At 44.6% G+C, this 12624-nt stretch overlaps 1 protein-coding gene across 1 annotated transcript in view; it reads left to right on the forward strand.

The window, feature by feature from the left end:
* The window catches only part of LOC147900370 (vacuolar protein sorting-associated protein, putative (DUF1162)), a 249522-nt gene that overhangs the window by 147870 nt on the left and 89028 nt on the right, over nt 1–12624 (forward strand). The window contains exons 19-23 of the mRNA XM_087376703.1: nt 2538–2596; nt 5892–5994; nt 6190–6429; nt 7150–7299; nt 7774–8135. Of these exons, the coding sequence (XP_087232829.1) occupies nt 2538–2596; nt 5892–5994; nt 6190–6429; nt 7150–7299; nt 7774–8135 (914 nt within the window). The remainder of the gene's footprint in view (nt 1–2537; nt 2597–5891; nt 5995–6189; nt 6430–7149; nt 7300–7773; nt 8136–12624) is intronic.

Consider the following 12624-nt stretch of genomic DNA (forward strand, 5'->3'; position numbering starts at 1 on the left):
TGAGCTATCGAGCTGGGAGAATGGAGGTGTTTAAAAGCCCGAGTGGTGAGCGCACATAAGAGTGTCCATAGTAGAAAGAAAGAAAGAAAGAAAGAAAGTTTATTAAAGTCTTCGGAATACCGATGGGTCTACGAGATTGTGAAAAACCTGATACAATGAGCTGTGGTAGTGGAGCTACTAAACGAGCATCCACACCAGTGCAGAATGCAAAAAAATGCAAAATGGCAGTACTAATTCCTAAGTACAACATAGTCATATCTCGACTATATATATCAATCTCAGCATCATCGTCGACATCATCATAACCATCATCATCATCATCAACAGCAGGACATCAGGATGGATGAGGCTGTGGAAGTGGAGACATGAGGTCAGCAATAGAGCGCTGTGGTCCCCCCAAGTCGTGGTACGTCTCTTGGTCGTAGCTCTGCATCTAACTTGAGCCACAGTGACCCCCGTCGGTCGGGCTCCGACCCTAAACAAGGAGGCGATGTCCCCAAGTATGATCTATGAGTCAACCCTCTGTCTGAGCTGTCGGGTCACAGGCTCCGGGTCACAGTCATGTCGAGGTCTTGCCTCGTGGGGGTCTATGTGATCTGGCTGAAAGAACTCCGTGATAGAGCTATGAGAGGTATCAGTGGAGGAAGAAGTTTGCTCCTGTCTCCGTGCTCAGAGTATCCTATCGGGGTGTCTGAGCACCTCATGAATGAAACCAGCCAAACATCGCTGGTCTGGGTAGGAGAGGAAACGGGCCAAAACCCCATAACTATCTCTGAAGAGGCAATAGAAACGCCCTCAGATCTCATAGTAAACAGGACACCTGAAGATGAAATGCTCCTTTGTCTCAACCTCCTGCATGTCACACAGTGTGCATATGCGCCCCTCCCTGGGTAACCGCTCTGCTCTGCCGCTCTCGATACGAAGTTTGTGTGAAGAGACTCGGAACTGCCCAAGAGAGATCCTCAACGAGAGGGGTAGGTGAATCTGTGTGTATCCTGGTGGATCAATGAAACCCTCCGCTGTGATATGTAAGAAGTGATCTCTGTAGAAGCTCAGCTTCAATGGAAGATCACTCTGGCCCACCAACCAAGTCCGGAATGTGTGTAGCTGTAGTAGATCCTCATGGATAACCTGGTTGACCTCGTGTGATAGGAGGGGAGAGAAAGGAGCATCCATGTTGTACTAGAAAGGAGGTAGTCTGTCCATGTGGAGCAAGGAGGGGAGAATGCAGGTGAGAGGGGGGAGAGGGTCTGCCACAAGATCAAAGGAGATCTCTCCCTCAAGTGTCGGAGGAGTTGGGGAGGGGAGAGGGTCTATCAGAAGATCAAAGAAGATCTCTCCCTTAGATGTGGAAGGTCATCCTGAAGGGCCCCGCTTTGTCTGCTCCTCCTAGGTGGGGGTCTGGTGGGGGCCTTGTGCTCACCTGCTGTCGTTGATGTGCACGACATCTCAGTTCTTTGCAGCTCCTTTTCCAGGCTTCTTGCGGTTCATATGAGTCTAAACCCCCTCAGATGGCTCAACCCAAGGGTTCTGCGTGTTGTCCTACTGTTTGGCTGTGTGGGGCGGTCTATCTTCTCGACTCTCTCAATGCTGTCCTCTTGAGGCTGCTGGTGGGTGGAGGGGCAATCTGCAATGCGAGAAAAGGCTCTCCCTAGGTGAGCCATCTGCACCTGAGGCACTGCCCTTGGAGGCATGAGACCTTGACCCTCTGTTTGAACTCCCTCTCTCTAGGGTCTCTAGAAGAATCTCCTTAAGCATGGACTTTGGGAATGGAGGGTGGGACGGCGCAAAGGGAGGTGGGGGAGGGGACGTCGAGCAGGGAACAATTTTAGCTCCTACTGCATCACATAAATAAAATTTCATATGGTAGGTGTGTTTGTTCTTCATCTGTGCTCTGAATTGTGTGGAATTAAGGTGGCCTTGTATGGAATGCCATTTTCTTTGTGTGTGCATGCCCGAAGCATGTCGTATACTGTTCGCTGAAGTAATTCTGTTTTCTCCTGTATGGTTCGTAGGGAGGTCTGCTGCAGGCATTTCCCCGTTTGCAAACCATTTTCCCCCCTTTTCAGAGCAGACTCTCTCTTTTTTTTAATTCCAAAGATCTTTGAATATCCTGCTATAACAGAGTTGATGATGTGATGCTTTGTAGAATTTGTGTGGAATGATCTCTTGATGTGTTCTGGTGAAGTGTTGTATCTTACCATTAGCAGCACTCTAGCATACAGCTTATGCTAAAGAGTGCTTTCTAGTATGCTATACGTTGTAAACCCCAATAATGAGAACTGCCTCTCTTTGGAATGAGAGGTTCTTTTATGGAAAATCCTAATGCAATTGGACATTCTTCTACAACCAGTTGTCATAAGGACAATATGTCAAAAGGCATGGCCTCATGATCTGGCTAAGTTTTATCATCTGATCATCAACTGAAGCTTGTTCTTTGAAACTATGCTTGTTTCTGATTGCTTATATAGGGCTGCTCTATATCTGATGAAAGGGACAGTAGACAAGATAAGATTGGTGGTCGTTTGTTCCTGCAGATATTTTCTTCTTTGAACCGGCTGCAAACTCCACACATACGAATGCAATCAAAAGCTGAGTAAGAAAGGATTCATATTTATTCAGTTTGCGCACACACACACACACACATTTTTTTGTGAAACCAGTAACTATAAAATTAACATGAAATCAATGTACATGACATTAGACTCCAAAAGAGAGCCTAATGAAAGAACTCAAAAACAGTGAGAAAACACTTCAAGGCTAGTAGCATCCAAGTCCCTCGCAGCATAACTATCATATAAAGATTGCTTGAGGGACATTCTGAAGAAAGCATATGCCTAAGGAAACTGTTGTCCCATCCTAAAATGCAATCTCTGTGTCCAAATAGTCCATAGTAAACACACACACACACACATGCGCGCGCATGCGCGCGCGCACACACCCTTTTTTTTTTTTTGGTGAGAAGAAATATTTTATTCCTGTGAAATAATTACATTCATAGTTACTTCCAAAGTGGAGAAACTACTACTCAACTGAAAATCTCAGTATAAGCTAGATATACATCATGATCAATCAAGCAAGTCTGAAAGCAATCATAGAATGATTGCCGCAGACTTGCTTGAAATAATTACATTCATAGTTACTTCCAAAGTGGAGAAACTACTACTCAACTGAAAATCTCAGTATAAGCTAGATATACATCATGATCAATCAAGCAAGTCTGAAAGCAATCATAGAATGATCCCGAGTCTGATGGAGAGAAACCGAAGCCGCAGCAAATGAGAGACATGAGTGATCAATATCCGAGAATGCGGGCAAGACCATAATAGATGGGGAACTGTCTCACGGTGATGAGAGCAACGGGGGCAGGAAGGGGAAGCAATGCGACGTGCTGCCAATTTCACCCCAATGGAAAAAGCTCCCACCATACATCTCCAAAAGAAAAGCCTCTGTTTTAATGGCAATTTGGCTTTCCAAATTTTCTTGAGTCGTGATTGCCACCAGGATAAAGGCCTATCCAAATTCCAAAGAGTGTTGGCATGCTTATCAATCCATGGCGATGGAAGAAGAAATCTGTAGACCATCGAGGAGGTCAGATTGTGCATTGAAAGCGAACAGATAGCAGGAGATAAGGAAGTCAGATTCCAGTCCAGTAATCTGTCCTGTACAAGCAGTGGAGGAACAGGAACAAATGGCTGCAACATAGTTGTAAGTATTCTCCAAATGGACCTATGATGCAGACCCAAGGGGAATGTCCTGCAAGCTTGTGGGAATGAAAGCATATAACCTTGTTGATCCACAACATCTCCAACAAATCTTATGCCCAATTTCATAAGATTATATGCTTTAATAGGTGCCTGTAAAGCAAGAGGCGATTCAAACACCTTGCTCCAATGGATGCTTTCCAAGCGAAAAGAATTGCCATGATGAGAAGAAGCACCTGTCCATTTAGCATAAGAGAGAATTCTCTTCCAATCATGAATAAAAGCAGTAGAAAGAGGACAACCAAGAATTTTCCCCTGAAATGTGGTCATGACTGCTTCCCAGTGATCTGTAATCCAATGCCCATATGCATGGGACGTCATGTTTCCACACATAGCTGCTAGCATAATAGCCCATGGCTGTTTTTGCTGAAAAAAATCAGCAATCATAGTGCTCTTTCTTGCCAACATATGAAACTGAAGATTGAGAATATTCAGCCCCCCATGAGTCTTAGGTGAACAAACACACTGCATGGGAAGTAGTCGCAAAGCCTTTTTGTGAGATTTGCTTTTCCAAAATATCTCCATAGCCGGGGACATATAGGAACCCAAATGCTTAAGAAACCAGGGAAGAAGAGGCAAATAAAATTGCACATATGCCATAATGATGGACTGTACTATCCGAAGTCGAACATGTAAAGGCCAAGTGGACAAATGCCAGTATTCCAGCTTCTTGTTGATCTTTTAAGCACCCATTTGAGCTGTTGTTGCGGGGTAATATTCCAGCCAATGGGATACCCTAAATGCCTCACAATAGTATGGGAAGAAATAATGTGGCCTGGCCAGAGAAGTGCATGCCAATCAGCTTCTTTCAATGCTAGAAGATTCTGAAAGTTGATATGCAGTCCAGCAGCTATGCCAAAATCATTCAGAGTATGCATCAAATGAGAGAGGTCACTTTGAGAATTCCTGGGCATGAAATATGAATCATCAGCATATGCCTATGCAAGAAATGACTGTGCCCCTGGAATTTGCAAGCCATGAAGCTTCCCTGTATCTGCAAGATGGTCCATATGCAACAATAACGGATGGGTAGCAATGGCATACAGTAGCGAACTGAGAGGGCAACCCTGTCTCACTGAGCGGGTCACAGTCCAGGTTCTTGACAACCCACCACCAAGCAAACACTGCGCAGTGGCATGAGAATAGAGCCAGTAAATAATATGGACCAGCTGAGGGCCAAATCCCAATTTATGCATAGTCTGAGAGATAAAATCCCAATGGACAGTATCAAATGCTTTCGCAATGTCTACGTGCAGAATGAGAACATCTTGTTTGGAATATTTGGCATACTCAATTGCAAGCAAAGCATTGGAGATATTGTCAGTAATCTGCCTTCTGGGAACAAACCCATACTGCCTAGGATGAAGTCCTGCATGCAAAATGAATCGAACCCTGAGGACAATCATTTTGGCAATGAGTTTGTAAATGACTGGCATAAGAGATATGGGCCGCCAATCAGCCATTGTCTCACACAACCTTTTTTTGGGGATCAATTTGACAAGGCCATGTTTCCAAGAAGGAGGAAGAGATTGTTCTGCCCAAGCATGATTGATCATAAGAAGAAGAGTGTTCTTGAGATCACCCCAAAATGCACGGAAAAATTCAACAGTCAATCCATCCCAACCAGGAGAGCTGCCTTTACGTAAATGACTCAAAGCATCATCCAGTTCATTAAGCATAAAAGGCTGCTCCAATGCATGAGCCTGTTCCCGAGACAATATGGGCTGAACATGCATAAGAAATTGCGACCTGGCTGCATTCGCTTGCATCGAATGATCAAGCTGAGGAGAAAAGAGATGCTGGAAATGACTAGAACATTGCGATTCCAATTCTGATTTGGAGGTAGTCCAGGTGCCATCATCTTTCCTGATCCTGCAAATATCCTCCTTTCGCCTGTCCGCATGTAGGCTTTTAAAAAAGGCTTTGGAGGAGCAGCCCTTATCCAAAAGGGGTTTCATGCGAGCTCGGATTTGCCACTTCTTTAATTTGCGAAGGCAATATACGCGCACACACACACACACGGACGCACGCACACACACACACACATGTTCTTCATTCAAAAATGGGGCACCGCTTTCATTTGTGTCATGAAACTGGCCCTGTCACTAATGAATGATTCCTGGACAGTTTAGTTTTGGCAATGAGGAAACGAATCGGATTGCAAATTCAAATCCAAAGGCCAGTTATGATTTTCCCACAAAGCTTGCAAGTTGAGGACTGCACACATCTGGTAAGAGCTTATACCTTTCCCAGTGCCTGTATTATAGTTTGAGTTCATTTTAGTGGATTGGTATTATGTGGTTCGGGACAAAGTTAAATAGTATTGATATGTGAATTTTTAAATCATTGACACATGAATTGGAATTATGTGAATGCGCCATTCCTTCTTACCCATGTTAAGTATATTGTGGCTCAAAATCTGCAGGTTATCATATTGCATTCTCTGGAAATAACCTCTTTACAGTGGCCAAGCAATTCATTTCCAGAGGGGCAATCTGGAAAAGTGCAGTGGCCACACTTTAGCAATGTTGATGGAGCAGGTTTTGATTCAAGTCTCAGTTCAGAGAAACATGCTGGTATTGCTGAAAGCTACAAACAATCGTTTGGAGAAACATTATATCCTGCACTTTATAACCAGTTTCGACTTCATCTATATCGTGTTGAGGTTGCTTCTTTGAACTATTTGATGCGAAGTTTGTTTCTGTTTCTTTTGTTCAATTGATGGTAGGGTGTACAAAATGTCCAGTTACAATCTATGGTTGCTTAAACCTGAAGTCTGTTAAACGGAAATGGTAACACAAAGCTTTCTAAGCTAACATGCATACGGTGCTATTAGAGCTGTCGTTGCATGTTAAAGGATGAAGTCTCACAATTGCATCCATAAAATGCCTTCAGACGTGTAGGACAAGGTCAAACGACTATCTCATGTTCCAGGCAAATCTGCATATAGTGTCTGTGAATAAATAACAAGGAGATTAAGAAACAAAATGTAAAGGCACAATCTTGGACAGCATCAAGAGTATTTGCAGGGTGTATGCTTGTATATGTACATGCTTACTTTCTCCTCATCTTCTCATTCATCATTTATATTTCACTCTTCTGATTTTTTCATGAAGTGTGTACAAGCAATATTGAAAATGGCCTGGGGTTAGTTGGCATACTCCTGATTATAGAATCAGAAGGCCCATGTGCAAATGATGAAGATAGGTTGGGCCTACTTGGAATTCTCATGCTGGCCTGGGGTTGTCATACAGTTAATGAACCACCTTATGATCAATCTGCTGAGATCATTGCTACGTAGGCATATGTTGTGGAATACATATAGTTACTATTGATAATAGCTTCTCAGAGATTGAAGAAGTGCCTTAAATGATTGCTTGTGCAGGCCATTTTAGCTTCCCATGGCAAGACATGGCAAGAAAGCTGGAAAGATCCAATCACAGTCCGCAAGCTGCGTCTTGCAGAATGCTTTGATGCTGATGCTGTTTTCGGGGTCTGTGCTTTGCCAGATGAACCTTCACTAACTCGCTTCAAGGTGAGTTGGTGGACTTTGTACAATCTCTTTTCACATAGTTCACTTTAGTCATCAACGCTTTTTTGGCCTCAACTCCTTTCATTAAACTTCTTGTACCTACAATTTGCATTAATTTTGTTACTAATCCTCTTCTTGTCTTTTCAAAAGTATTCCTGGGATGCTACACTCTAGTCCAAGTCACTCAACACATGTTCCAGAATCCTTCTCCTGCATCCCAAGCGTTACTCTCATGTTTGAAGAAACTTGAGTTCTTTTCTTTCATTAGAATTCATGATCTCGAGGCCCTTTCAAAAAACCTGTCCGTTACTCATTAAAACACTTTTTCTGAATGATTGGATCAAGCTTCTTAAATTCTCACGAAGCGGAAGCACCCTAGCCAATACTTGAAAGAGTTGCCTCAAACCTTGCCGCTATTAATTGTCACACCGATGTCAAAAGCTATGCCATAGGTTTAACTTTTTTGGCATTTCACAGGTACATGCAAATCTGCCTGCACTTGAAGTTCTAATGTGCTGCAAAAAATGGAAAGCATTCAAGTCTTTTTTTGCGGATGATCCAGAACAGCAGAATCCAAAAAGCAACACCATGCATGATGATCCTGCGGTGAACGCTACCTGCACTGCAAAAGATGGAACCATTTCTTCTGGTGCAGATGAGCTGGAAGGTAGAAATAAGGGAAGCCCATCATTTCCTGCAAGCCATGGAGTGGCAAATTTTGATGTATCAATAGAATCAAGGACATTTTTGCTGAATCTGCAACCAGTGGAGGAGACTGGAAATATGTTTGCATATGACAGCAGTATTTTTCTTGGAAACGGGGAAGGTGCTTCCTTCAGGTAAACCTGAAGTTGCAGTATTGGTTGATAATTGTACTGGATTCTTTTTACTATTATTTTCATTTTCTTTGACTTGGGAGGGGAGGGGTAACGAGGAGAATTTTATTCATGCGTTGACACTTTTGTTTGCATCTTGTGATGTATACTAGCAATTTGCATGCATCTTTGTGTAAGGGGATGGGGGCATTGTTGGGCTGTGCATGTGTCTGTGGAGTCATTTGAACTTAGTCCTCAATTCTTCTATTATGAACCTCTTGTGCAATGTGTATCCTCTCCACTGTTCTCTTTGCAACAAACGTTCTTTATAGAAAAGCTCCATTTTGGTGATGGAACATTACAATACAGTGCAATCGGTAGCATTGTATCTAGAAGGGTCCATATTGGAAGTTGGGCGCATTTCCAGGTCCGTCTCACATCCGATATCTATTGGCGGGCAACTCGGGCTAGACGAACCCTTTTAATCCAAGGGAAAATGAACGAGAGTGGAATGTCTAATAGAAACTTTGTCTCAACTTGAGTTGTTACCATAGGGATGTTTTCTCTTTCTTACGAGAGTGGTGACTAATTGTCATAGTTATAGGCCATTCTATGGGCTATCCATAGGTGCCACTCATTCCTTGGTATGTGCCTTGTAGGCCTAGTTATAGTCAGTCAGGTCAGTTGGTACAGTTAGTACGTGTACCACTTAGGACAGTTAGGACATTTAGTCCTGTTAGGGCATTTAGCCCTAGGGTTTTGTTATATTGGCTGAGACTCCACTTAGTTTTGCAGCAATTCATTACAGCAGCTCGTTTTTTGTCTTCTTTCCTTCATTTTTGAGCTTCCATTACTTGCCCTAGCCTACAGTGGTATCAGAGCAGGTTGGGGATCCATTCCCTTCGCCATTGGCAGCTTGTTCAAGTTGTTTGGCAGCCTTGAACCTCTCATTCTTGCTGGTTTGCTGGTTTTCTATACACCCATGAGAATTTGTGGCCTCTCCAAGCACTTCCGCCGTGGGAAGTTTGTCTTTTTCGCGTGAAGACTGCATTTTAGAGCACCTGTTGTGAAGGGAGACGCATTTTGAAGCTTTTTCTGCTGTGCGGGTTTACACGTATGGCAGTTGACTTGCTCTATGGATTCCGTTCAACTGTACGGAACTGTATGGTCATTCCCGGCTGCATTTATTGCGTTGTACGGACTGTACGGAGAAGTTCTGAGGCTGTACGGGTATTTGCGCCTGCAATTAATGCGTTTTGGGAGCTGTACGGCCTGTTTTTCAGCATCTATTATCTGTATGAATTCCGTACAGTGCATTTTTGACTGTACGGAACTGTTCTTTGGCTGTATGGATCTGCTGCATCAGTATTTTAGGCTGTACGGTCTTCATTCGACTCATTTACACCTGTTTTGACCTGCCTCAAGGTTCGTGCCAGCATTTCAAAGGCATCACGTGCTTTCTCGTGCTGCATGCCGGTGCTAGAAGATTTTTGGAGCTTGTTGCAATGGTTTGGAGGTCCCTCCTTGAGCCCATTCCTCTTCATTTGGCTTTCCCTTGCCTCGGGCTGCGAGTTCCCCTCCATTGGATCACTCTCCTCTCATTTCCAATCGCCGAGAAGTCATCCAAGAATACCTCAAGAAACTTTCCGATGTTCTCCTGGAAGAGTTTGGTGACAAGACGTTGAAACGTTGCCGGTACATTGCACAGACAAAAGGGCATCATCCGGTAAGCATACGTTCCCCATTGGGTGACGAAGGTGGTCTTCAACTGATCTTGCTCTTGCACCCAAACCTGGTTGTACCCACTGTATTTATCCATGAAGGAGTATAGAGCATGACCAGCTACGGTTTCCAGCACCCTGTCAATGAAGGGGAGAGGGAACCTATCTCGGCGTGTGGTTGTATTCAAACTTCTATAGTCGACACAAACACGGAGTTTGCTAGTCTCTCTTTTGGGCACCACTACAATGCCACTGACCCATTCAGAGTAGTCAACAAGGTAGATCAACCCCGCTTGCTCCATCTTGTGAATATCAGCATGGCAAATTGTGTGTAAGGCTGATGAGCATCTTTGCAAGTCATTTATTGGTCGCGAGATGAATACCGCATGGTTGACATAAAGGAAAATGGGAATAGAGTCTTTGTTAGCGCTTAGCCTTGTCCTTGAAAAGTATCCAAAAAAGAGGCTAGCTAGTTGATGTGTAGTCTCAAGAGAGTTGCTGATATAGGACAACCTTGCTTCACACCGATGGTGCTATTGACCTCCTTTGACATCCCTTGTGTGCACGTGCATCAAAGTAGCCGATGGATGAAAGATGTCCACTCTCTCGACGGAACAAACCTCTGGCCCCTCCTAGGTTGGATAGGATGTGCAATGGAGTCAACTATCCTTCCAAGAGTCATCTCCGGCACCACCCGCCTTCGAGTAACATCAATCAGTATGTGGTCATCCTCTTCTTCGGTATAGGAGGGATCCCGTGGGTCTGCAGATCCATGAGTGTCTCTTGCAGTACTATCACTATTAGTGTCTCCTTTAGCACCATCACTGTGCTCAACCAGTCTTTTTCCTGGTATGAGTCATCCATGTCGTGTATCTCTATTGCTGAGTCATGGACTTGGCTTTGAGTCACCCCGCTGACCTCTCCACCACCTTGTTTAATACTTGTGGTCATCATCCGCTGATACATGTGGGGATTATTACAAAGACCAAAAGGCATCTGTTCATACATTAGATCAGCCAAACTAGGTGCAGAAGCTTCCTGGCTTACCTCTTGCACCATCCATGAAGTACAAAGATGGGCTTCAGGGTCCTCTTCTGGGCATAACTCCACCATATTGATGGCTAAGGATTCCAGGGCCCCCATCCAATCCAAGATAACTTCTTCCTCGTCTGGTCCAACATGTTCCAACAAGTACGTCAAGCTCTCACCATCATCTCGTGTTGCTGTTGCATAAGATTCATCTTGGAAGGGTGAGTCCTCCACATAGGCCAACTCTTCTTTTCATATGGGCCAATCCCCAAGTGCCCATCGCTCGTCCTCCACCCCTGCTTCTTCCTCAAAATCCTCTTCCCCAAGTTCCACAGATCGGTGATGAGCCCTACCAGCCACCTTGCCTATCTCTAGGGATGTGGATCCCAAAGGCAACCGAACTTCATCACTTGACCAATCTTGAATGGCCCTTGCTGATCGCAACCATGGTCTACGGAGAAGTAGAGGATATGTCTGCTCACCTTCCGTCATATCAAGTACGATAAAATTGGACAAGAATATAACTCCCCCAATTTTCATGTGAACACCTTTGACTGCCCCCATAGGCTTCACCTTGCGTTGATCCGCCATGCGCACTTGAAAATGAACATCAATTGTCAATTTTAACCCAGTTGTTGGAGCGTACCTCTCGGCATGATGTTCACGGCTGCCCCACAATCCAAGAAGACATCTTTCAGCCACCCCGTTGATTTCCACCATGAGCTTAGGACTTTGTTCACATGTGAGGGAAGCATAGGTTTTGCAATTGTCTAGTGTCACCCTGTCTTGAACCGGTACTGTCTCTGGTGTGCGGGTCCGCCCTGAACAGATCCCCTTTGGCGACCTCCTGGCATGCGATTCAAGAATGCAATAGTCTGATGCTTGTTTGATCTATGGAGACAATAGACAAAGCTGTGATAGGGTGATGTTGGGCCTAAAATCCACCAAATCTTCAATCAAAGAATAGGGTTGGACAGTAGTAGCCGCCTTTTGTGCCCTCATCCGCCGAGCTTCTGGCCGAGGGTCTAAGTTCACGCGAGGGAGAGAAGATACCTCTGGATTCTCAATCAAGGTTTCCTGTGGTGACTCTTCCATCACCTGTTTCCCCTTTTCTTAGGCACCACTGGGCTTCACCCCCAACTCCTTCTCTTTGTTTAATGTGCTTCTTGGGGGGAAAGTAGATGGGCTTGCTTGTGACTCCTTCTCATGCTTTTGTCCTAAAGTTGTCACTTCCGTTGCAAACTTCACTGTTCTGGACTCGCGGGAGGGAAACTGAGGTGTGATGCCTTCATCTTCAGAACTAGATTGAAGATCTTTGGTGACACTCCTGACCACCTCCTGGTACCTTGAAGGCATAGACTGCTCACTTGGAGTTGAGGTACTTTTACAGCTAGTGACAGGTCTCGATGGCTATGAAGCCCTTCGGGTTCTTTCTGATCCACTAACAGGTGAAGACAAGGGTGATGCATTCCTATGCCCACTGTCCACCTTGGAGGAAGGAGGTGGGGATGCTCCTCTAGTGACTGAGTTGGTACTAGTTGGTGATGAGGCCTCTGATATTGATGTTGAGTCATCCTTACTATTGTCACCTTTCATTTGTGACCTTGTCACAGCTCCCGACACTGCACTAATCAAATGGGGTTTGTCACCCTCCCTCGCCACTACTACGTCAACCATGTTGACTTGGGATGTTGATTCCCCTCTGCCATTGGGACAATCTTTGGTGTAGTGGTCGTTTGTGTTGCACTGTGTACAAGAGGGTT

This window comes from Dipteris shenzhenensis, chromosome 7 (assembly GCF_047967505.1).
Source record: "Dipteris shenzhenensis isolate YYH24624 ecotype China chromosome 7, Dip_SZ_1.0, whole genome shotgun sequence".
Taxonomy (NCBI): Eukaryota; Viridiplantae; Streptophyta; class Polypodiopsida; order Gleicheniales; family Dipteridaceae; genus Dipteris; species Dipteris shenzhenensis.